The sequence below is a fragment of the Eubalaena glacialis genome, chromosome X (genome assembly GCF_028564815.1).
Source record: "Eubalaena glacialis isolate mEubGla1 chromosome X, mEubGla1.1.hap2.+ XY, whole genome shotgun sequence".
NCBI classification, from domain to species: Eukaryota; Metazoa; Chordata; class Mammalia; order Artiodactyla; family Balaenidae; genus Eubalaena; species Eubalaena glacialis.
This window is the reverse complement of record NC_083736.1, coordinates 120,195,158-120,219,056: the sequence shown is the minus strand read 5'-3', so window position 1 is coordinate 120,219,056 and position 23,899 is coordinate 120,195,158. Positions and strand designations below refer to the sequence as shown.

General features: G+C 39.1%; 1 protein-coding gene across 13 annotated transcripts in view; it reads left to right on the top strand.

Annotated features, from left to right (window-relative positions):
* MBNL3 (muscleblind like splicing regulator 3) overlaps nucleotides 1-23,899 on the top strand; it is a 105,678-nt gene that overhangs the window by 71,379 nt on the left and 10,400 nt on the right. For 11 of the 13 annotated variants that reach the window (XM_061179217.1, XM_061179218.1, XM_061179214.1 and 8 more), the window contains exons 3-5: nucleotides 8,561-8,725; nucleotides 21,827-22,018; nucleotides 23,517-23,753. In XM_061179217.1, coding sequence (XP_061035200.1) covers nucleotides 8,561-8,725; nucleotides 21,827-22,018; nucleotides 23,517-23,753 — 594 coding nt within the window. Of the gene's footprint in view, nucleotides 1-532; nucleotides 614-1,134; nucleotides 1,202-8,560; nucleotides 8,726-21,826; nucleotides 22,019-23,516; nucleotides 23,754-23,899 lie in introns of those variants that run through there. The other 2 variants (XM_061179222.1, XM_061179223.1) reach the window with 2 other exon arrangements.

The window sequence follows — 23,899 nt, the reverse complement described above, 5'->3', positions numbered from 1 at the left end:
TAATGGCTATTCATGCCATTTTTTGCAGGTTTTGAATATGTATCTGCATCGATCTTATGTGTGCATGTAGAAACATAATACTTAAGCAGATGTTTTCCTGGGCTTTAATGGATGACTTTTGCTTGAATTTGAGTATGCCACCGACAGGACTGAAGAAATTAAAGTTAACCTGCCCTCCTCTCCCTCCCCCCACTAACAAAAACCTTAAAAACATAAAAGCCTCATCTTCCTGTAATAATTCATATGTTCAAAAAAATGTATATAAATTTAGAGTCAGGAGTTCGGCATGGTGGTCACTCACCACGCCCTCCCCCCATCCCAGTTTAAAGGAGGAGCTCCGGCAGGCAGGCATCAAAGTCATTTGAATATACTGTTGCGCCACGCACGGTGGTTGGGAAAGCGGACTGGCTGACTGGGTAGGGAGCCGTGCGAAGCTTTTGGTGGGAGGAGCCAGGGAATAAAAAATTGCTTTCTCCAACAGTCAACTTCCTTAAATTCCTTGCAGCTGGTCAGGTAAGCTGGCGCTGAGAGTGTCTTCTGCTTTGCTCCGGGCAACTGAAGGCCTAGTAGAGTCTGGGCTGATTCCGTAGAGGGGGCTGCTTCTGACCTTAAGGTAAAGGGAGGAAAATGGGTTTTTGAGGATTTGACTTTATTTAGCTCAACTCACAAGGGTGGAGAATAGATAGGGAGAGGGTTGCCAGATAATATTTTGTATGGGGCATACTTATCCTAAAAAATTAGTCCTTGTTCATTTGAAATTCAAACTTGATTGGGAGTCCTGTGTTTCCATTTGATAAATCTGGCAACCCTAGATAGGATCCCAGGCAGAAGCCCTAGCTGGGAAGAAAGGGTGCAAGCAGCCGGCATCCTTTTTGTCCTGGTTCCAAATCGCTGTGGTTAGTGACTGGATGGGGTGCCCGGAAAAGGAAGCCGCGGGAACCCTGAGAGCCAGAGGTTTGACTGCCTAAGGGCCAAGGGAGAGACCCCTTTATGTTGTTTCGTAACAAAGCCTATGTAGTAAGTAGCTTCTTGAAGTTGCATGATTTTGTGTATTTGATTTCTTGGAGTAACAAATTCAATGCCATTCTTTTTTTCTTTCCTTTTTTTCTGTATTTTAATGACATTTTACGTTGGCAGCCATCAGCTACTTTGAAGACAGCTTCCGTGAATCCTTAGCATCGGAAACGCCTTCTGACTTTTGGTAACTCGGCACCAGTGTGCTTCAATTGTCTTTGGGTTTTAATTTGATTCTGGTTGGCTGTTTTGTAAACAGAGATCATACATTCCTGAGGAGCATATTATTGAACAGATATCCAGTTAATATTTTTCTCAAGCAGTTGAAGGTATTTGATTAGACCAGAGGGGAAAAATTGGGGGGTGGGCAGGAAGCAGATCCGGGGTATTGGGGAGACAGGCTTGGTTTCACTATGACCAGCAACTATGATTTTTGGTGTTATTTGCTCTTTAAAAAAATTTCAAGCTAATGATTATTTGAAAATAAATGTTTAATGTGAATGCAGCTGAACATGGGTCTTCAAGCACAGCGGGAACATTTTTCTTGTAAGAAGTCAGCGTATGCAATAGAGATGCACAAGAAAGCTCCAGCCGATGTGATTATCCTGAAGCCTTGTATTCCACCTTTGTCTCAGTAGCTTCAGGGAATTTGACTTGCAGCCGGTTAGAGAAATGCAGGGTGGGGATGGAGCAGTTGGAGAAGGCAGTTTATTCTAAGCTGACCCTAGAAATGCAGTGCTCCCCTTGTGCAGGCCCAGGTGTTGATTAAATATGAATCTGCTGCAGGTTCCTTTATTCAGCTCTGTGGGCCCCTATATCCTGGGGGTTCTTGTGACCACAGACCCCTGGGAATTAGACCAGGGTTTGTGTGTCTGTGCCTCATGGGTTCCTAACATTTCTGATTCAGTTATACTGAATTACCAGGATTTTTCAGCCATGATGGTCACACACACCCCAGAGTATATATTCATAGAAAAAAAATTGTTACAAATTAGCTATTTTCTGGAGCTGAATAGAATAACGGTTCACTTGCAACAGAAAACCAGGAACAGCCTCAGTCATGTGTTGCCTCTTGTTCTCTTCTTGGAGGAAGAAGAAAGAACTTAGGAAAGGAAATGGCAAGAGAAGCAATTAGGCCTCTAAGGCCGACTTAGTGTGATGCCCTATAAAATTATTCTCACAAAGTTTATTCATTCATTCAGCAAACTTTTATGGAGTGGTCACTCTTCACCAGGCACAGAAACAGCCCTGGAGGTTCAAAGATGAGGAAGATATAGTCCTGCCTTTAGACAAACTCAAAGTGGAATGGGGAGATAGGCATGCAAACTATGTATCAATGTACACAGTGATAAGTGCTATGATAGAAGGGAGTACAAGATGCGGCTGGAGACACGAACGAGGGAGAGGGAAGTGGGGGTGGGGTGGGGAGAGGGGTTCAGGAAGATCTTTACAGAGAAAGAGTCATTTGAACTGAAAATCCATATTGGGTAGTGAGAGTCTGCAAACTTGGCTTCTGTCCTTACTGAGCTGCTTGTTAATTAGGACAAGCCACCTCATCAATTTGGCCTTCACTTTCTCTGTAAGATAAAGGTGCACCGATGTTCCTTACAATCCGGTTCAGCCCTAAATGTTCCCATTCTGGTAATCAGGTTATCTTATTGGGCTGTTGCAGAGAACAATGGTGTGATTGTTGAGCCTATTCCTCCCTTCATCTTTTGGAGGTCACCATTTGAAAGATTTCTTTTTTTTTTTTAAAGTATTTATTTATTTATTTATGGCTGTGTTGGGTCTTCGTTTCTGTGCGAGGGCTTTCTCTAGTTGCGGCAAGCGGGGGCCACTCTTCATCGCGGTGCGCGGGCCTCTCACTATCGCGGCCTCTCTTGTTGCGGAGCACGGGCTCCAGACGCGCAGGCTCAGCAACTGTGGCTCACGGGCCTAGTTGCTCCGCGGCATGTGGGATCTTCCCAGACCAGGGCTCGAACCCGCGTCCCCTGCATTGGCAGGCAGATTCTCAACCACTGCGCCACCAGGGAAGCCCTGAAAGATTTCTTGAGGCAGATAGGCGAGAAAATTCTTCTGCCCTCCTTCCAGCTTCTTACCTCTTCAGACTTGGTGTCTGGTTTGCACCGAAGTCATTGCCCTGTATATGTGTATGTGGGATGTCAAGAAAGCAGAGTTCATGAGTTTGGGATTAGCAGATGCAAACTATATGTAGGATGGATAAACAACGAGGTCCTACTGTACAGCACAGGGCACTATATTCAATATCCTGTGGTAAACCATAATGGAAAAGAGTATGAAAAAGAATGTGTATATATGTATAACTGAGTCGCTTTGCTGTACAGCAGAAATTAACACGACAGTGTAAATCATCTATACTTCAATAAAATAAATTTTAAAAAAAGGAAAGCAGAGTTCAGCAGAGATGCAGTGCCGACTGCAGTGGGGGGAGTGCTTGGCTGGCTCATTAATTTTGCCTTCAGTAAACTCAGGAAATGGTTTAATAAAGACTTTTTTTAAAAGATTTTTTGTCTGCATCCCAAATTTAAATTAAAAGTTGTATGCAAGATTTTAAGGATGCTTTTTGTGCATATATATCAATATTCATAGATGTTACAATACTGGAGGATATCCATTTTTATAAAGACAGAACTCTAAGAGGAAGAAAGTGGGAAATTTGCCGTTAGTATACTGATATCTGACTAATGCTCAGTTTATGTTCATGTTGCCTCACTTTTAGCCATTTCAGATTGTTCCTAGCCCTTAATAGGTCCGTGATGGTTGTAGGAACCAGGCAACCTACTACATGTCATTTGTAATTCTAAAATTACTGTTACTTCCTCTGAGAAGCCATGTCTATGCATATGTAAGTATGTTTCAGTGGGGCAGTATAATCAAGAGGATATTTCATTTAACACGTGATCATTAAAATGAAATAATTTTTTTCATAGAAATCAAATCATCTATTCATTGCCTTTATTTAACATTTAACTTTTAACTCTTGATAGTCTAGGAGAGCAGTGAGATGTCTTAGAAAAGGTGATCCAGTTACCACTGTATTTGAGAGCTTTTTTCCCCCCATAATTCCTAATGTATTTGAAGAAGCAAGTCATTCTGCAAACAGCTGTTCCTGTTAATATACTGGTGACTGACAAAGGGTAATTTTCAGCTTCCTGGGGTCCTTTTCTTATTCTGATGGATGGTAGAGCTTTCTCTCATGAACATAAAAAAGTACACTTCACAGGGGTTTTCTACCACCAAGTGCCTGGGAAGTCTTGTCTCTGACAGACTCTCACTCTCATAACTCCCAAGACTTAGGTGGGATTTGAATCTCTGCAATGCTACTTTTCTCTTTCAGTCAAGTACTCTTTGTACTCATTTGTGAAAAGCCTGAAGGTAGGAAAAAGGAAATAGATTGAATTTTGGAGGTTTTATGAATGCTCTGCAACTTTTTCCTTTGTCTGTCATCAACTTTTTGATGCCGATATATTTCAGAAATTTCATTGGTCATTTATTCCCCTGCTGCTTTTTGGGTGCTTTTTCAAAGAGAGTAGATGGGAAAGGGGAGCGGGAAGATTCATAGATATAGTAGTGCTTATTTCAGCAGAGAATCACTTTCCCATTGAATCACTTTGCTATTTTCCTGACTCCGTATCACAGTGAAAAACCCAATGAGAATGATGTGTTTTTTAAGGCCAAAGGAAATGGAAAAGGAGTGAAATTGAGGCGAGCCTAAATGAGCTTGCACTCTAATCTCTTCAATGCTTTAATTTTGTGTGTCTGTGGAGGGGAGGGAGAGAGGTTTACACGTCTTGACCAGCCTTAGCTGCTGTTTTTAGGATAGAGCCAGCTCTACCAGTGGATGGCAGTTTTCACAGGTACGACATTTAGAGTCGTTTATGACATGGTCTCCTACTTTGCACTGAGCACATGGCACCTCTGAACCTGTGGGTCTAGAAGGAGGGCTTGGGCACCATTGACTTGGCTTGGGAAACACAATGGGTGATTTTTTTCAGCCCAAGATGGTTTCTGGGCTGTTATAGACCTGATGTGATAGGGAGTCTTGTGGCCCATTCAGGGTGCTTAGCTGGCCTCAGGAAAACATTGGAACCTTTCTACTCCATAGTCGCTGGTTTTCCAAAGGACAAAAACAGTAAGTGATTACATACTGTGCTGGGCAGATCCCTCCTCAACCTCCACCCCATCCCATTCCTACATGCTTACCAAAGCCTTAATCCCCTACAAGGACTAAAAGCAAATGTTAGCAAACGTCAAGAACAAAGTTTGCCACCCTCTCCCCAACTCCAATTAAAGTATTTTGGCCTATAATTAAGTTTGGGCCTCTTGAAGAATGAATACAGGGGAGATTTGTTATCACCAAGTGTTGTGCATATAAATATATTATCCTGAGTCCTAAAGTCGTTTTGAAAAAACTTGAGGGGCTTGGCTTTCTTTTGAAATATTGTGTTCCACAGATAACATTGATGTTAAATTATTTGTTCTCATCTATTGTTTGGATAGAAAATGCAGGGTTTTTTTTTTTTTCTTTATAAGCTTTCTTTAACATAAGAAGCAGTCTCTGGTAAGGTAGTGTTGCTGTGCATTTGCGTTGTTATAGAATTAAATTATGGATTCTGTCATTCAAAAGAGAATGCTTTATAAATCAAGTAAAATCTCATAACTAAGACGAATAAGTTTTTTAAAATCTTATGCTGCCTCATATTCCATACTTTAGTTTTATAGCCTAACTTGATGTAATTTTTAAAGTGTAATTTTTTTTCTATTTCTGTGTACCATTTTTGATTTGTAAAAATGTCATTCGTTTCCCAAGAAAAAGCTTAAGAAAAGTTATTATATATAAAGGACAGTAACATAACAGCACAAAGGCAGGTAGCAATTCTTTATCTGTAGATTGGCAGGAAATGTGCCAAATACACCACGTTCTCTCACTCCCTTCCATTCTCCTCTCCTCTCTGATTACATTCAGCGTAAATGACGTTAAAACTCTAAACTGTAACAAATGGCAAAAATCCTAAGATATTCCTTTTCCTTTTTTTTTTTAAAAACTGATCTATTGTTTGGAATTCCTGAATGTAAGAGAGAGTCCTCATCTAATTTTGGGGGCGCAGGGAGTGGGTTACAAATTGTGTTCTGTTTAAATGTTTATGGTTGTGTTTGCCACTTGTCTGGGAAAGCTATCAAGGTGGGTTTGCGATCCTAAGGCAATCCTGCTCAGCAGGTGCCTGGTTTCTTTTTTCAGGGCTGCTATGCAACTGTCCCAAAGCCTGGGAATTGGAGCAATGGTCCTAAATGCTAGTAGGCAGCAAGAGGAAAGATAGTCTAAGGAGAAGGAAGGTCAGGAGTAAGTTGTTTAGACCTGGTTAGGGGGCAGGATTTCCAAATGCAGCTGCAGTTAGTGATAAAAAGACCTGAAATTCAGAAGAGGGGTCAGAGGTAGAGATAGAGATTTAAGATCTGAGCAATTGCAGTGAGAGATGAAATTTTACCAGCACTTCATTTCTCCAGGGGAAAGAGATTAAGGAGGAGAGCAGAGGATTTAGGACTGTACCTTGGGGAAATCTTTAATGTTAGGGTGTGGGAGGAAAAGAGAAACCCCGGAAGTATAAACTACCATGCTTGGCTCTGGAAGCCACCAAGTGTCACTACTTCCCCTGAGCTGTTAATTCTGAGCCAGATAATCCCAGTTATACTGGGTGGAGGGTGGAGAATCTGGGAACTAAAATCCTTGTGACTATCTTTGCTTTGATGCAGGTTGTAGTAGGTGTAAAAAGAAGCTTATGTTTTCTCTTAGGGGGGACATTACTGGGGGGAACCCTCCATTACCGTAATTTTTAGCGCATATAAGGATTTCCTTATAGTCCTTATATGTGCTAAAATTATGTAGCTGTTTCCTAGGCTACTTAATGAGTTCAGGAAGACTGGGTTCATACCACCCTCAACTCTTACTACAAGTAAATTCTTCCTTTTCCAGGATTTCCAGAGAAATATAAAGGCACATTGAAACTAAGGTATTATTTGATTTTATAAATAATTTGATTAAAAATTTGATCAAAGTGGAGAAACAACAGGACAAGCCTGACGGAAGACAATAGTGACTTCCTTGATTTCTCAAGCTATGTTTTAAGTTATACTCAGCTTCCTGCCAGGGGAGGTAAAATAAAAGAGCCACCTCATCCCACTGATGTGATATTTAAAAGAGCAGTTGCAGTGCATCTGGTTTTGCTTTATAGGTAACTCTCTAAAATTTTGAAGGACACACCTTGATTCTCAGTGAAATTATAGGAATGCTTTGATAACAAGATAACTAAATATGGAGAAGTGATTATATAATCCGTTAAGGCATCATAAATAGGGAAAATTCGTAGCATGTGTTGAAAACACTTGATGAACTAACTGACTTTCTCCTGGGAATTCGGGTGGCCTAGCAACTTGCGCTCTTGGGTTCAAAAAAAAGTTGCCTTTTTCCCCCACCCCTCCCTCCAGTAAGCTCACGCGCTATAAAGGATCTTAGCAACTGTGGGAAAAAGAATGGCTTGCAGTTGTGCTTATCTTAAAAGGATTATGGCGGACCTAGTAATCCAAATGAGAGAATCATTAGCTGCTTTGCCCAGTGCTCAAGAGTTAAACAAACACAACAGGTCACATTTGAGAATGTGATAAATACCTGTTCAGTGACATCCTTTGCTACCACATAGTAAACACCATAATTATCAGCCATATCAGCATTTAGGTAATACCAAACGCATGTTTGGTTCCACAGGACTGACATATGATCCTGTCTGGAAGTGCTTAAACCATCCATAAAACATTCGAATACCGGACGCTCCCAGGTACGCTTTGGTCTCAATTATCCAAGTGATCCAGGGCCAGTGCCTCTGGAATCTACAGAACAGCATAGCCCCAAGGTAGAGATTTATTCTTTGATTAACAAAATATCAGTGGATTTCAGGATGTTTCTCACATTGTATGGATTCAGGAAAAAGAACTTTAGAGCCAAAATTGTCCAGAATAATGGATCTAAAAGTTTTAAGGTACATTTATGTGTATATATGCAACATTTTCCCTCAGTTTTCCTGATTGTATATGTAGATCCACACCCTAAATCGTATTTAACATGCATGATGTCTCATGTTGGGGAATTTTTATATAAATCTGTAATGTTATGATGATACACTATTCCTAATGTTTTATATTTTAAACATCAGTTGATGCATATCAAAGTAGAGCAGAGCAAAGTGGCTAAGAGAATAAGTTCTGGAATCAGACTAACTGGGTTTTAGTTCTGGTTTTGTCACATGTTAGCTGTGCAAGCTTCTCTCAGTCTCAGTTTCCTCACCTGGAAGGTGAAGATTATGAGAGTATCGGTCTTAGGGGCCTTGTATGAAGACTGAATGCATTCATTCAAGTAAAGCACTTACGACAGTACATCGCATATGCTAAGAGATTAATCAACTTTTCTTATTTTCTTAGCCACACCAGATTTTTAGAAATATTAATGTAAATTCATCTAATCCTTCATTTTCAGGGTCGGTGTGCTAGAGAGAACTGCAAGTACCTTCACCCTCCTCCGCATTTAAAAACGCAGCTGGAAATTAATGGACGGAACAATCTGATTCAACAAAAGACTGCTGCAGCCATGTTCGCCCAGCAGATGCAGCTTATGCTCCAAAATGCCCAAATGTCATCACATGTAAGTCACAGTGCTGCTTTTTCAAAATTGCATATGTATGTTTTTTATTTTTTAAGGATATATATCTACATTGGAATAACCTTGCAGGGCCTTTGGGAAGTTAGTCACCAAAGGATTGAGGATGCAAGCTGATAGGTTACTTGACACTACAGAGCTGCTGTGCACGTGAAGGGAGCAATCAGGGGCGTTGGATTTAAAACCTGGGTTGCAGGAACCATGAATGTAGTTTATAGAAGACTATTAATAAAGGAGCAAGGACATTTTAAGAGGAGGAAGAGGTTTGATTATTATTACATGTAACCCTTTTAATTTTAGGATATTAATTCAAACAAATTTCCTTGCTCTTTGATGGTAGTTTTGTTGTTACTTTTTAATAGACTTTTTATTTTAAAATAATTTTAGATTTAAAGAAAAGTTGCAAAGATAGTACAGAGAGTTCCCATATTACCCCTCACCTGGTTTCTCCCACTGTTAATATCTTATATTTCCTGGTATATTTGTCAAAACTAAGGAACTGACATTTACACATTACTATTAACTAAACTCCAGACTTTATTCAGACTTCACCAGATTTTCCATTAGTGTACCCTTTCTGTTCCAGTGTCCAATCCAGGATACCACAGTGCATTTATTTGAATCCTGTCTCCCCTCTCTCCTCTGGTCTGTGACCATTTCTCAGTCTTTCCCTGTTTCCCATGACCTTGACAGTCTTGAGGAATACTGGCCAGGTAGTTGATGGGGGTTTTAACTTAATCTAGCCACAGTTTCCCTTTGCTGAAATTAATAATATTTTGGCGTCATTCTAGACCAATGTCTAGTATTTGTGTGGATCAGTGAGTTTAAATGGATCACCTAAAAAGTAATTTTGTCCTACGGAGAATTCATCTTGTCCTGATACCTTAAAATAAAAAGTTGTAGTTTGGTCTTAGAGTTTTAAGGGGGAATTGAAAACTGTCCCTGTCTACTGTATTCTTCCAGGTCTCAAATTTAGTTCCATGGTGTCTCATTCTAATTCCAGCTGGCCTACTTCCTTTTAACCATTATCCGGATACTAATTTGAAAGGCTTATGTTTTCTTTTTTGTAACCCACTTCATTGGTGACTATATAATGAACACACTGAAAACTGAAAGATGTATATAGTATTTAGATGCAACAAAAATGTGGGAATAGGTCAATCTGCTCTCAGCAAAGTGTATCTCATTAGAAAGTTGTTTCTCAGAATTCAAGGACATCTGTATAGATAGGGCACCCCTTAATTGGTACATCTTTATAGATAATGCAAAAAACAGGTGCTTGGGGCATTGACAAGTCACTAAAATTTTGTACCATGATACTCTTTCCAGAATGTCTAGAAAATTTTAAGTAAAATAAATAGATTTCATGTTTTACGCTATTCATTTGCCAAAAACATTTGCCTTGGAATTCAGTGCTGATTAATTACGTTGATAAATTCGTTCCCAGAAGGTCACCAGTGAGCTCCCTGGAGTTCCTCTTTGATCTTTAGTAATACTTTACATGGTTGAACTCCTTCAAACTCTGTCCTTAGCTTTCAAACACTGAAGTATTTCAGTTTGTCCTTACTCCTGAAGGGATAAGGAAGAGAAAGTGTTCTAGATACTGAGAATAGTATGAACAAAGCCGCAGAGAAATGAATATGCTTGGTGAGTCCAGAAAATGTGAGTAGATGGAGAATAAAGCAAGGGAGCCTTTTACCCACCATTACTACTCTTGGCCTCTTGTGGGATGTCCCAATTTCAGACTGAGCAAAGAATAGGAGCTAGATTTTATCACACACCTGAGCCCAGCATTTCCTATACAGCTGGAGCATATATTTTTTCATCATCAGTCAACTACCCTATTTCAGGGAATCAGAGAGCAAGGGCCTGGGGTAAAATAGGGGTAAAGACAGAAGGCAGACTATTCATCTTCCCTTCAGCCTCCAGTCAAGTATCTCCATGCCAAGTCTCAACCCTTCATGCATTATTGATTAGGGAGTGGCTTTTTAGAGTCCAATGAGAGATCCATTGAGTTTTTCAGCCTCTTGTGCTTTCTGATTTGATCCTCCATGCTTTCTATAATAGAATACATTTCCCTTTTTTCTTCAGTGAGGGTAATTTCAGGCTGCAGAATATGACTGATATGACTCACAGGAGTACAATTTATTTTATAGCATATCACAAGACCCAAGACATTGCTTAGAAGACCCCAGGGAACAATTGGAAATTGCTTTTCTACCTTGTAGATTATTTAACAATAGCTATTGTGATGTGATAAACTGATAAAAGATTGATTTCTGTAGTTACTATGTGTACAAAAAGCTAACCTCGAGATGTTTGATATGATCTTCTTTTGTGGTCTAGAGAGCTGCCTTGTGGGCGTGTTGTAATTGAGCTAGTGTGAGCAATTTTAAGTGACATTTACTAGTCTGACTTGAAAGAACTGTTCTTTATTATGGATCTTGATTTTACTATGGAAGTAACGTATAATTTTACTTCATTTCCTTGGTACCTACTCTCCCCAAACAACTCTCTATCCCTTCTAACCGCACCCCCCTCCCGCCCTGATCATCTGATTCTTTTCTCTAAAATATTCAAGCTTTTGTTTAAATTTCCAGTCCTGCTGTTTGTCTGGCTGCATATTAAGACCCATTTGGTATCACTGCCTTGGACCTCAGGTCTTCCCACAAAGCACACTTTGATCTGTTCCTAGGATACCAGAAGAGCACATCTGCTTTTGGAAAATTGAGTATGGTTTGCTTATTATAAGCCCCCAGATAAAGGGGATGTCACCCTAAATGTAGCCAGAGAACAGATTCTGTTCAGTGTGACTGAACAATGAATAAAAGCCACACCTAGTCAATTTGGGTGGAATGCTTGCTGTAGCAGGCAAGTTTGTTCACTGTATCTAACAGGTCTGAATTGACATTTGCACATATAAAATTCCACCTCAGAAAGCTCTTGGTAGCTTTATTGAGGAAGTTTAGCAAGTGAGGCAAAGGGTGTGACTCCCTAGTATTTTTCAGTGCAGTTTAAGAGAGATAGTTGCTGATGTTCACAGCAAAAAATTGTACGATTAAGAACTCCCCTTGGCATGATTAAGAGGCAGACACGAGCACTGGAGAAGGATTTTAGGGCAAGCAGACACATTGGATTCCAACTCTCAAGCAAAGCTAATGTTTCAAAATTTCAGGTCTTTTCACAACTTGGAATCTTCATTACAGAAAGAAATTTCCAAGGAAGGATTCTCACTGCTGGATGTAATATATGCATGTAAAAGGTGGATATGATGTTATAAGGCTATTAAAAATATTTTTGGCTCAGACATTTTGTATAATCTAGACCTGTCTATATCTAGTAAATTCCTTTTGCTTTTCTGTTTGAATGTGGTGATTCACATGGAAGCAGTTCTTTACACGCAGGTAAACTTGACCCAGTCGGGTGTATTCACCTGATGATTCATACAGAGATTACTGGATCAGCCATCACGGTGTGCCAAGTCCTCTGGTCTGCTGTATGCTTTTCATGACTTGCATTCCTGTGGCCAAGTCATGGTGTTCCAAACCACAGAGGCTATAAACACGGGACTTCAGTCTTTTTCTTTATCACAGATAGAATCATCTGATGTCTGTCTGGACCCTCCCCACCTTTTTGCATCATTTTTACAATTCTATTTACCAAATATATTTCTCAGAAACAAGCTTATATGTCTGTCTGACATTAATATAGTAAGGAATGAAGGTGATGTAACACTTCAGGACCAAATGGGGAAAAATAGGAAGTTGCAGTAGATAAGAGGAAGGGAGATATACTAATTAGTGAATAATTTCAGTATTTTTAGGCTCCCGTGTTTTGAATGTTTTTCTTCTTTAATTAAATAGGACCTCTAAGATATTATATTACTCTATGCAACTTTGGACCGGGACAGATTTAAGTGAATAGAAGTAAAATTGCAAAATATTTATTTACTTTTTAATTTTTGAAAATGTTAAATGATTTTGTAGTTAAAGATGAAAGGATAACATCCTTCCCTCACCAAGATACATTCTACATTTTGCATATTCATCCAGAGTTATAGTTTTTCTAGCTCACATAAACTAGTTTGACTGAAGTATATATGCTATCTCCCTGTTGTCAGGGCTCTTCTATTAAAAAATTATCATTAAAAAGGTGAGCAAGACATTTTGTAGATTTAGTGGAAAAGGAAATTCTGTCCATTTTCCAGATTAGCAGTCTCATGGTCAGTACAGAAATTACAGTGAATTTTAATGAAGGTTCTTCAGTGAGTTTCTCAGTTTACCTACTCATGAAACGATGAATGACGACCTCTACGTCTTTCATCTCGATGTGGTGACATTCAGTGTTTTGTAAAGTGATTTTTTGCAAAATGTTCAAGTCAGTGGATGACAGGCATTATGTAATTATAAGATTAATATGCTCTTAACATAATTATGACTGTCATTATCATGTGAAATTCCACATTGACTGAGGTTGAGCAGGAGTGTTTGGAGTGATACCATGCTACAAGCCCAAAATTTTATCAAGATTTTACTAAGTTTTCTAAAAAATTAGAAAAGATTTTACTTTTAGATGTAGCAACTGAGACCTAATATTATGTATTTGTTCCACAAATTGTTCCCAGGTGTAGGCTTACCTTGAGGTTAGTGAAGGCTCAGGGCCCCTCATTTGCGTGGTGACGTGCCAGGGCCCTGGGAGGAGGCGTAGCAATGTGTTTACAATGTGTTGGTAAAATTTGCCAAAGATATTTGTGTATCCTTTGTTCTGAAGGCCTAAACTTGGGGCCCCACAGATCCTGGATTCACTCCTGATTGCAATTACTTGTCCAAAGGAGAGTAGTTATTCAGGTCCTTTCCCGAGGCTGTGCCATGTCACACCGCTTAAAGCTCCTTTTAGAGTAAAGCAAAATAAATCACACCAGCTGGAGGTTTGCTGCCTTGCCCCAGCTCGGCTTAATATACAATGTGCAGTCTGTTTTTTTAAAAAGTGAAATGAAAATGCTACACTTTTGCTGTCAAACAGAGGGCGTTTGTACACGATATCTTTACGGTGCGCAGTTTCTTCGATAGGAACGAATCTCAACACTCTCCCTTTATCCTCCCTCATATATTCCCAGGAGATAAATTAAAATGTAATCTCCTCTCAGCCCATTTTGTGTCCTCCTCTGGATCTGGTTAGCTCAGTTGGTGAGGGGCTGGTGCTAATGAGACCACGTGGGCCCGTTAGCTTTCCTGCTCAGGGTCACAGTCTAAGCTCCAGCAGCTACCAGTGAGGTGAAGGCAGGAAGTTGGGAGGATCTGTGAAAATCGTTTTCCCTGACGGAGGATAAAAAATCACAACAGCAACGAGAAACAAAGCCAATGCTTGGCAATCTCACCTAGAGAGGATGATATTTTTTTTTCTTATCACCATCCTCTTGCTCAGATCAGTAGAGTTCAGTGGTTTGTCACTGAGAGGGCCATCAGGAGACCTAGTGTGAAAAAATGTGGTTGCCCTCCCCACCTGATAATAATCTTTCCCCCAAATAATCCTAATCTGCCATAATAATCTTTATAGATGTACTAAATATTATTTGAAAACCTTCTTCGCCCAGTCTCCCCTCTTAAACCATTCTGTGGCTATCAGAAACATAAGCAATTCAATTGTCCCCTGGAACCACACATTTTGTAATAAGAAGTTGCATATTTCAGTCTGTAGTATCACTAAACCGTTTTTTTTTTCCCCAGAACTCTTCATTGGATACCTTTTGATACTGATGATTTAGCCTGTGCTTCTCATACTGTTTAGCATTTCAATAGACCGTTTGGGAGTGGCCTTCTGCTTAAAGTTTTCCCCAGTAGAGACCAAAACTGATGGATTTTTCAATCTCTCTGCCACTACTTTCGATCCCTGAGTGTTTCTTTTGTTTTGTGATTTTTGATTTGGATTTTTCTAACTGGTAAACCTAAAAGTAATCAATGGCTTAGGAATCCCTTTTGACTCAATTCACTAAATATTTCTTGAGCATCTACTCTGGGCCAGGCATTTTATAAGAGTAAGAGATGGATTAAAAGGTGAATTAGCAACAGTCTCTACCCTCTAGGAATATATGATCTAACAGTAGTGAAATGGTGGATTAATGTTTTCGTGATCCCCTTCGTTTCTGCTTTGTACCTGATCCTACGTATTTTTATAGCTTTGGGCTTTCTTTTTTCCTCCGTAGAGTTATTTTTATATTAGCCATGCAAGGTTTTGTTTTAGTTTGTGTTGTTGTTTTGGTGGCGGTGGTGGTGGTGCTTTGTTGAACCTCTGATAATTATAACCCTTTGCATCCATTTATCCTGGGTTTGCACTGAGATGTCTCTAGTCTCCAGGCTTCCTGTGGGTTCTTTGCTTTTCTCAGCTCTTGCCATTTCCCCCTCCCCCCAAACCCTTCCTTTTTTCATACCCGTTGTTAAAATTGGGTAACCACTTGATTTTTTAAATACTTTTTCTTTCCTAGTGGTATACTAAAGTTAATTGAATTGTCACTGTTATTACATAGTGATTCACCAACAAATAATTTTTAGGGCAGTTCTTGTTCACGTCTCAGGAGCAAAGTTAAAATCCCCTCACCCATCTGAGGAAGAAGTCATTTACCCTTCTGCCAGATCCTTACTTCTAGGAATCAGCTGTGGATTATAATTCCTGACCTGCTCTGCAGCTTCTCCCACCACCTACAGGCAGATCCAAACCATGACTTGTTCCCTCTTTCTTGCGATACTTTACACCTTTTATACGCACAATAATCTATCGACCCTTCCCCTACCTGTCTTCCTTCAATGCTTCCCCTTATTTGGAGACTTCCATGATTAATAAGGTCAGAAAAGCCAGGTCTAGGTGAGGATAACTATTCACTTTGACCCTTGAATGTATTTGTTTTTCTTCGCTCTCTCTTGGGCCACAGTGACTTATTCATTAACAAGTGTGATTAGTACATAAACACCACTATCAGCTTGCATCTGTTTATAAAGTTCACTCTCAATTATTGAGGGACCAATTAACTAGCCTGGAGGTTATGTGGGCCTCCTGCAGTGTGCCTTTTGGCCACTTCAGTCCCCCTAGAACAATGCTCAGAGAATGTGGAGATGACCAAGCAAAAACTGAGAAACAAAAACGATTCAGTTGTGCTCCTTGTGAACAGCTACTAAAGTCTGATGGAAACGAAAATGATACATTTCATTGTGCTTTGGGATTATCTAAGGATAGAAATATGCATGGTGACGCTGAAAGGGGCTTCCTTTTGTACTATATAAATGCTTGTAAATGAGTAATAAAATTAAGGTCTTATGAGTGCTAAAGTTAAGAGTGCTATTTTTCTGGTATTAAAATCAAGTCAACAAATTGTTACCAAATGTTTACCATCCTATAAAAGAAAATGTTTAGTCGTCCACCTTTAGACAGGAGTTTAGAGAGAGGAGACCTCAATTATGATGTTGACTTCAGGCCAGGATTAGCCTAAGTGACTTACGTGTCTTGCATTCATCCAACAATAATTGTAACTGACCTTGGATATTATTCAAGTAACTACAAATAGATCTAGACTGTGGGGAGATACAGAGGTGGATTTAGCATAATATTTAATTTTTATTTCTTTATACTAGCTTGAGGAATAACTCATTTTAAGTAATAAATCAGTGTTACTAAGATGTATATGTAAACTAGACATATTTATTTGAGGCATCATTTTTCACTGAGTTGTATTATTATTCAAAGGTGCTTCAGAATCCTTTAAGGCCAAAATGTTGTGGCTCCTAAAATTTTACCTTTACAGGAGTCCATCTATCTCCCCATTCTTAGTCACTGAGTAGTTATTGTTTTATAAACAAATAGTTAAGAACATGAATTTTACTAACTACATAAAAGAACATTTTAGTGAATACTTTAGTATGTGTTTCTAAAGTCCAACTTCTTCAACTTATGGAATCTTGCTACAAGTATTAAATTCACACCAATAGATTTTTATATAATTAGTGCTTTACTTCAGAAATTGATGGAGTGCTTTATTTTTTGGAATCCTGTAGAATGAGGGTCAGCAAAAATTTCTCTAAACGACTAATAAATATTTGAGGCTTTGTGGGACAAGAAACAAAGTTGAGGATATTATGTAGATACTTCTGTAACAAGAGAGAAAACAGATATCCACACTTTTTGTTATATAGGTCTACGAGTGAGTGCAGTGGAATTTATTTATGGACACTGAAACACGAATTGCATATAATTTTCATGTGTTATGAAATATTACTCATCTTTTACTTTTTTTCAACCATTTAAAAAGGTAGAGAATAACAAATGCTGGAGAGGGTGTGGAAAAAAGGGAACCCTCCTACACTGTTGGTGGGAATGTAAATTGGTACAACCACTATGGAGAACAGTATGGAGGTTCCTCAAAAAACTACAAAATAGAGTTTCTATATGATCCATCAATCCCACTCCTGGGCATATATCCAGACAAAACTATAATTTGGCAAGATACATGCACCCCTATGTTCATAGCAGCATTATTTACAATAGCCAAGACAGGGAAACAACCTAAATGTCCATCAATGGATGAATGGATAAAGATGTGGTATATGTATACAATGGAATATTACTCAGCCATAAAAAAGAATGAATTAATGCCATTTGCAGCAACATGGATGGACCTAGAGATTATCATACTGAGTGAAGTAAGTCAGAAAGAGAAAGACAAATACCATATGATATCACTTATATGTGGAATCCAAAATGTGACACAAATGAACTTATCTACAAAACAGAGACAGACTCACAGACATAGAGAACAGACTTGTGGTTGCCAGGGGGGAGGGATGGGGGGGTTGAACTGGGAGTTTGGGACTAGCAGATGCAAACTAATACGTATAGAATGCATAAACAACGAGGTCCTATTGTATAGCACAGGGAACTATATTTAATATCCTATGATAAACCATAATGGAAAAGAATATGAAAAAGTAGTATGTATATATATATATATATATATATATATATATATATGTGTGTGTGTGTATATATATATATATATATATATATATATATATATATATATACTGAATCACTTTGCTGTATACCAGAAACTAACACAACATTGTATATCAACTATACTTCAAATAAAATTTAAAAAAATAAAATAAAATAAAAATGTAGAAACCACTCTTACCATTCTGGCCATACAAAAACAGGGCAGGCTGGATTTGGTTCAGGAGCTGTGGTTTTCCAACCGTTACCCTAGAACACAAGCTCTTAAACAGTAAGTCGTCCATAACCCCACACCAGGGGTGAGTTTCATGAGGTCCTTGAACTTCTTGAGATCACATGCAGTTTATGCACATATGAATTTTTCCATGGACAGGGTCTACAGCTCTCATCAGACTCTCAGAGAAGTTCAGGACTCGAAAAAGATTAGGTGCCACTGTTCTAGAGGCAATTCACCAAATTTTAGAAAGCATTTCCTAAGGCCCTGATAGTTCCTAGGTACTGTGCAAGTAACTGGTAGCTCACGGGAATTCCTACCCTAGCAGCTAATACTGCAAGAGACATTGAGGGTAAATAATTGTCTAGGTGATCTTTTTATTCATATAGTCAGTTGTCGCCATCATTCTTGTTGGTTTTATAAGTCTCAGAGAAAGATGAAAATCCATACCCCCTGTTCTAGGAGGAAAAGTTTTCTCATATTTTCAAATATTTAGGAAATAATTTAGGTTTGAGTGAATATCTGAAACATATTTAAGTGCCCAGACCATTCAGGCTGTAAATAGAAATCAGATTCAACCTGTTAGGTACCTTTTCCTTTAAAATTAAGATTACCCCACTAATTGGTTCATGTTAGCTCAACTGACATCAAAGGCTGCAATACAGGTATAGGAAGGATTAAAGTTGCTTATTAAAACTGAATGTGTGAACTTGCAGGCTGCCTGATATAACAGGTGGCTGTTAACTAAACTAAAAAAAGTTGAATGTTCAAATTCATGAAAATGGAGTAGTTACCCTGGGGCAGAGGTGGTGGTGAGAAACAGAAATGTCCATTTGAAAATAAATAAGAAACTCAGGAGTTCCTCCCTGTGCCCGAGGGTTGGGAATAAAAACACCTGCTTCTTCTCAATAAACAGAGTTATAGAATGAAGTTTATACCAAGGAGGAAAATGGTTATAAAATCTACAATACTAACTTTAAAACCTAAACATGGCACAGTATAACCTTACAAACCCTAAACTTTTTCAGCAAGTCCCTTGCACTATTTATATAGACTTTTAATTTTCAGCTTGTTTTCATACAATTGCAACATATAACAAACCTAAGAGGATTAAAACATATTCTAAAGAAAGCAGAAGTTAACCAGGAAATTTCCCCCGAAAAAGGAAGGAAAAAATACAGAAGTTCAGAGCTATTATAAATAGGAAACATTGCTTACATGTACATTATTCTTAAATATTATTAATTGATTGGTTATTTATTAGTGATTAATGATTTTTAATCTGGAAAATTCACTCACCTGCAAGTTTTCCTTTTAATTCAATAGTTTTTAAAAAATGTAATAATGGCTCTTCTTGGTTCTGTGACAAGCAAAAGCAACAGAGCAAAAGACAAAAACAAGGAGAATAGGATGGTAAAAATTTTATTATGAAAGTCAGAGAGGAAAAAGAAGTAAAACAAAGAGTACTATTGTGTGGTTCAAATATAGAGTTTTTACCATTCGAGATTCTTGCTAATTTTGAGACAACCATGAACCATCGAGTTGATAAAGACTTTAATAATATATTAATTATATATATATATATATTTATATATATATATAATTATATATATATTTAATAATATATTAATATTTAATAATATATTTAATAATATCACATCAGCTAATTCCTGGATCTTCATATCTCATTCCATGAGAAGTATGACATGTCCCTATACCCTGTTACATCACAGCGCTAGTTAGGCTGGGTCAGCCCTTGGCTTTTGTCCTCAAACCTTAAAGCACCTCCCTGACTGCCCCGTCATCTTTCCTGCCACCTGGTGTCACCCCTTTCCTCTTAAAGCTCTTGGCCACCATGCCTTCTCTACTTAACCCTGGTGAGTCTTGCCAGTTTGGGGAGGAGGGGGCATGCTCTTTCTGCCCTTCCTAATTTGCCAGTTAGCTAATGATAAACTCATCTAAGGTAGAGTGCTAATGGGGAAGTCCTTCCTTCCAAGCTGAATATGGTTTATAACAGGGGTTTCACGGAGAAGGCTGTGCTATTGAAAGTTTCAAGTCCGACTAGGGAGTGGCGTCATGAATATAGATCGCCCCTCACTTCATACTCCATAGACTTCTATTCTACCTGCATTTAGAGCTGTTCCTATTAATGTGATTTAGCAGAAGGTGTGGGCATAGCTTGGCAGTGCAACAGATTATTTTTTTAGTGAAAGAGATAAAAAGAAAGCAAGAGAGAACAATGCTATTAGTAATACATGAGACATCACCAGGTGCATGACAATGCGCTACCTGCCTTATAAAGTCACTATTAGAAATGTACTATATTTAACCATGATTTGTTATTCATTCATTAAAATGTTTACATTTATGTTTAAATTATGTCATTGATTATATCAGTCAATCGGTCATTCACTATATATTGGGTACTATAGGGGAGACAAGAGAACTATCAAAGAAATTATGACCACATTGAGAAGAAAAGACACCCACATAGGGAACAAACTGGAAAACAGCACAGTAAAGTGATAAATTATGTGGTTACAGATAATAAAGGCAGTACATATATGAAACTCTTTGAGATCAGGACTACCTAGAGGGGTGGGATAGGGAGGGTGGGAGGGAGGCACAAGAGGGAGGGGATATGGGGATATATGTATGTGTATAGCTGATTCACTTTGTTATACAGCAGAAACTAACACAACAATGTAGAGCAATTATACTCCAATAAAGATGTCAAAAAAAAAAAGAAAAAGCAAACATTTGACTAAAAGTTTTCAATAATTTCAATTTAGATTAAATGGGAATTAATAACAAAACTGTGTATCATCTAGGGTGAAGTGTTTATAACTATGCTGTGTTACCATACATTATATGTATTTGTCAGTTCAGAATTTATTTTCAATTAGCCTAAATTAGTTTTTTGTTGTCTCCATAAAGGTTGAGTATTTATGGAGATTAACATTTTTTGTGATGTTTACAATAAGATTTGAGTCAAATAAAATAACCTGTTAATTAAAAAAAAATAGAAAAGCCAGTAAGATTCCTTTGCATTTCCAAGACTTTTCTTTACAAGTTATACTCTAGTGTATGTACCTTATAATCCTGTTATCTCTTCCTGCCTAATAGGGATTCTCGTAGCATTTTTAGGGCCCCCTTTTAAACTGTGCACATCATCTGATCCCTTAGATAAAGACAAGGCTAGGCAAGTCAGATTCATTTGTAAAATAAGACCTCTAAAAAAAATGACCGTACTAATTTCATTTTAGGTAGACAGCAAGAAGTTCTTACAGCTCTCACTTTTCAGAATCTACCCCTTTCTTCCTCCCTTCTTGCTTTCTTCCTTAATTGATAGTGGGCCAAGAAGCAAGTGTTTGGTAGGGCAGTTGGGAACCATGGTAGGATCAGCAGCTTTGGAGCCAAGCAGTACTGCGAGGAAGGGGAAGGGAAGGAGGAGGGTGGGATGAAGGGGGAGAACCTGAAGTCTGTGTGCAAAGGCCATGCTTGTGTGAGGAGATGAGGCAGATTGCCCACGTATATGATATCGTTGGTGCCATGGTTTTTAGGTAAAAATGGAAGTGCTAGAGAAAACACATTTGGAACAGACTCCATCAGTGGGATTTAATTTACTTAACTCATGACTGTTAAAATTATGTGGCTTGGCGTATCAGCTTACCAATAAATTTGTTACTCAAAGAGATTTGTGGTTTTAAAAGGAACTCCTCCTATATGGGAATTAGTATGAGACTAAAAATAAAGCAGAAAATACAACGGTAACTTTTGATATGACTTGAGCTTTTTGAAAGAATGCTTCCTTGTGTAATAATAGGAATAATCTATTGACCTCTAACACCTTTTTTTCTCTTTTAAACATACAGAATTCTTTTCCTGTGACTCCATCCCTGGCAGCTAATCCTGCCATGGCTTTCAATCCCTACTTACCTCATCCTGGGATGGGCCTGGTCCCTGCCGAACTTTTACCAAACGCGCCTGTGCTGATTTCTGGAAACCCGCCTCTCCCACTGCCAGGACCTCCTGGTCCAAAACCGATGCGTTCAGATAAACTGGAGGTATTTGTGTAGAAATATATAAATCCCTATAGGGTAGATATTAACCTTATGCATAAACATTCTTAGAGCCCAATGTTTCGAATGCTTTAAATGAGTACATCTGAATTTTTTTTTAAATTTTATTTATTTATTTATTTATTTATGGCTGTGTTGGGTCTTCGTTTCTGTGCGAGGGCTTTCTCTAGTTGCAGCAAGTGGGGCCACTCTTCATCGCGGTGTGCGGGCCTCTCATTATCGCGGCCTCTCTTGTTGCGGAGCACAGGCTCCAGACGCGCAGGCTCAGTAGTTGTGGCTCACGGGCCCAGCCGCTCCGCGCCATGTGGGATCTTCCCAGACCAGGGCTCGAACCCGTGTCCCCTGCACTGGCAGGCAGACTCTCAACCACTGCGCCACCAGAGAAGCCCCCATCTGAATTTTAAGCTTATGGAATATAACCTCAGAGAAATGTTAGACATTTTATTACTGCAATTTTACCCTGTTATGAAGTGCACGGTTGTATAGTAGGTCAAACAATGTCTTAGTGTACCCAGCTGCAGACTGTGCATCTCCTTTGCTATGGCACAGAAAGTCTGGTGGGAATGCTCCTTTTAGCCGGACTCCAGCTTTGCAGAGTGGGATTACTGTATTCGTTGATGAGTCTCTACTTGCTAGAATAATCAAAAAGTCAGCTTCATTGGCATCTCCTTAAATGCCTTGCCATGTATTGAACTGGAATCTGTGCATGTCCTTTAGTCATGGTCCACAAGTCTGCTTGTAAAAAGCACATTGCAGGACTTCCCTGGTGGCGCAGTGGTTAAGAATCTGCCTGCCAATGCAGGGGACACGGTTCAAGCCCTGGTCCAGGAAGATCCCACGTGCCGTGGAACAACTAAGTCTGTGCACCACAACTACTGAGCCTGCACTCTAGAGCCCACGAGCCACAACTACTGAGCCTGTGTGCCACAACTACTGAAGCCCGCGCACCTAGAGCCCGTGCTCCGTAACAAGAGAAGCCACTGCAATGAGAAGCCCGCGCACCGCAACGAAGAGTAGCCCCCGCTTGCCGCAACTAGAGAAAGCCTCCGCGCAGCAACGAAGACCCAACGCAGCCAAAAATAAATAAATTAATTTAAAAAAAAGAAAGCACATTGCTGTGTGATAAAGACACATCTTGGAGCTTAACAAAATAACCCCCTCTTGCAAACTTAGCTAATTACACTTTAGGCTGTGTATCAAGTGGAGGATTAAAAACTGGTTTTCAACAATACTTGCATTTCAATGTAAGGAAAGCAGACAAACTTTTCCTTTGGGAAGATTGGATTTTTTCTTCCTCGGAATAGGAATTTTGTTTAGGTTTACATCTCATAGTGAATATGGCTCGACATTATCCTTCAGCTTTTAAAAGTTTTCCTAAATAGATGACAAAAGAATGTATACTGTTGCTCTTATACGTTCACTGGCAAAATAAATAAAAGCTAATCACCTTCCAAGCATCAATGTGATTTTTTTTTTCTTTAAGGTTTGCCGTGAATTTCAGCGTGGAAATTGTACCCGTGGTGAGAGCGATTGCCGCTATGCTCACCCTACAGATGTTTCCATGATTGACGCAAGTGATAATACCGTGACCATCTGCATGGATTATATCAAAGGTCGATGCTCCCGGGAGAAATGCAAGTACTTTCATCCTCCTCCGCACTTGCAAGCCAAACTCAAGGCAGCTCATCACCAGATGAACCATTCAGCTGCCACTGCGATGGTAAGAACAGGCCAGGACTCGTCGACTGTTTGGGGATAAATGATTCATATGTCCCTCAATTTGTCTAATATCCTGGAACCATGATCTTGGATAGTCATGAGGGGACCTTAAAATGAATTGCCCAGGTTATAAGCTGGAAAAGAGAG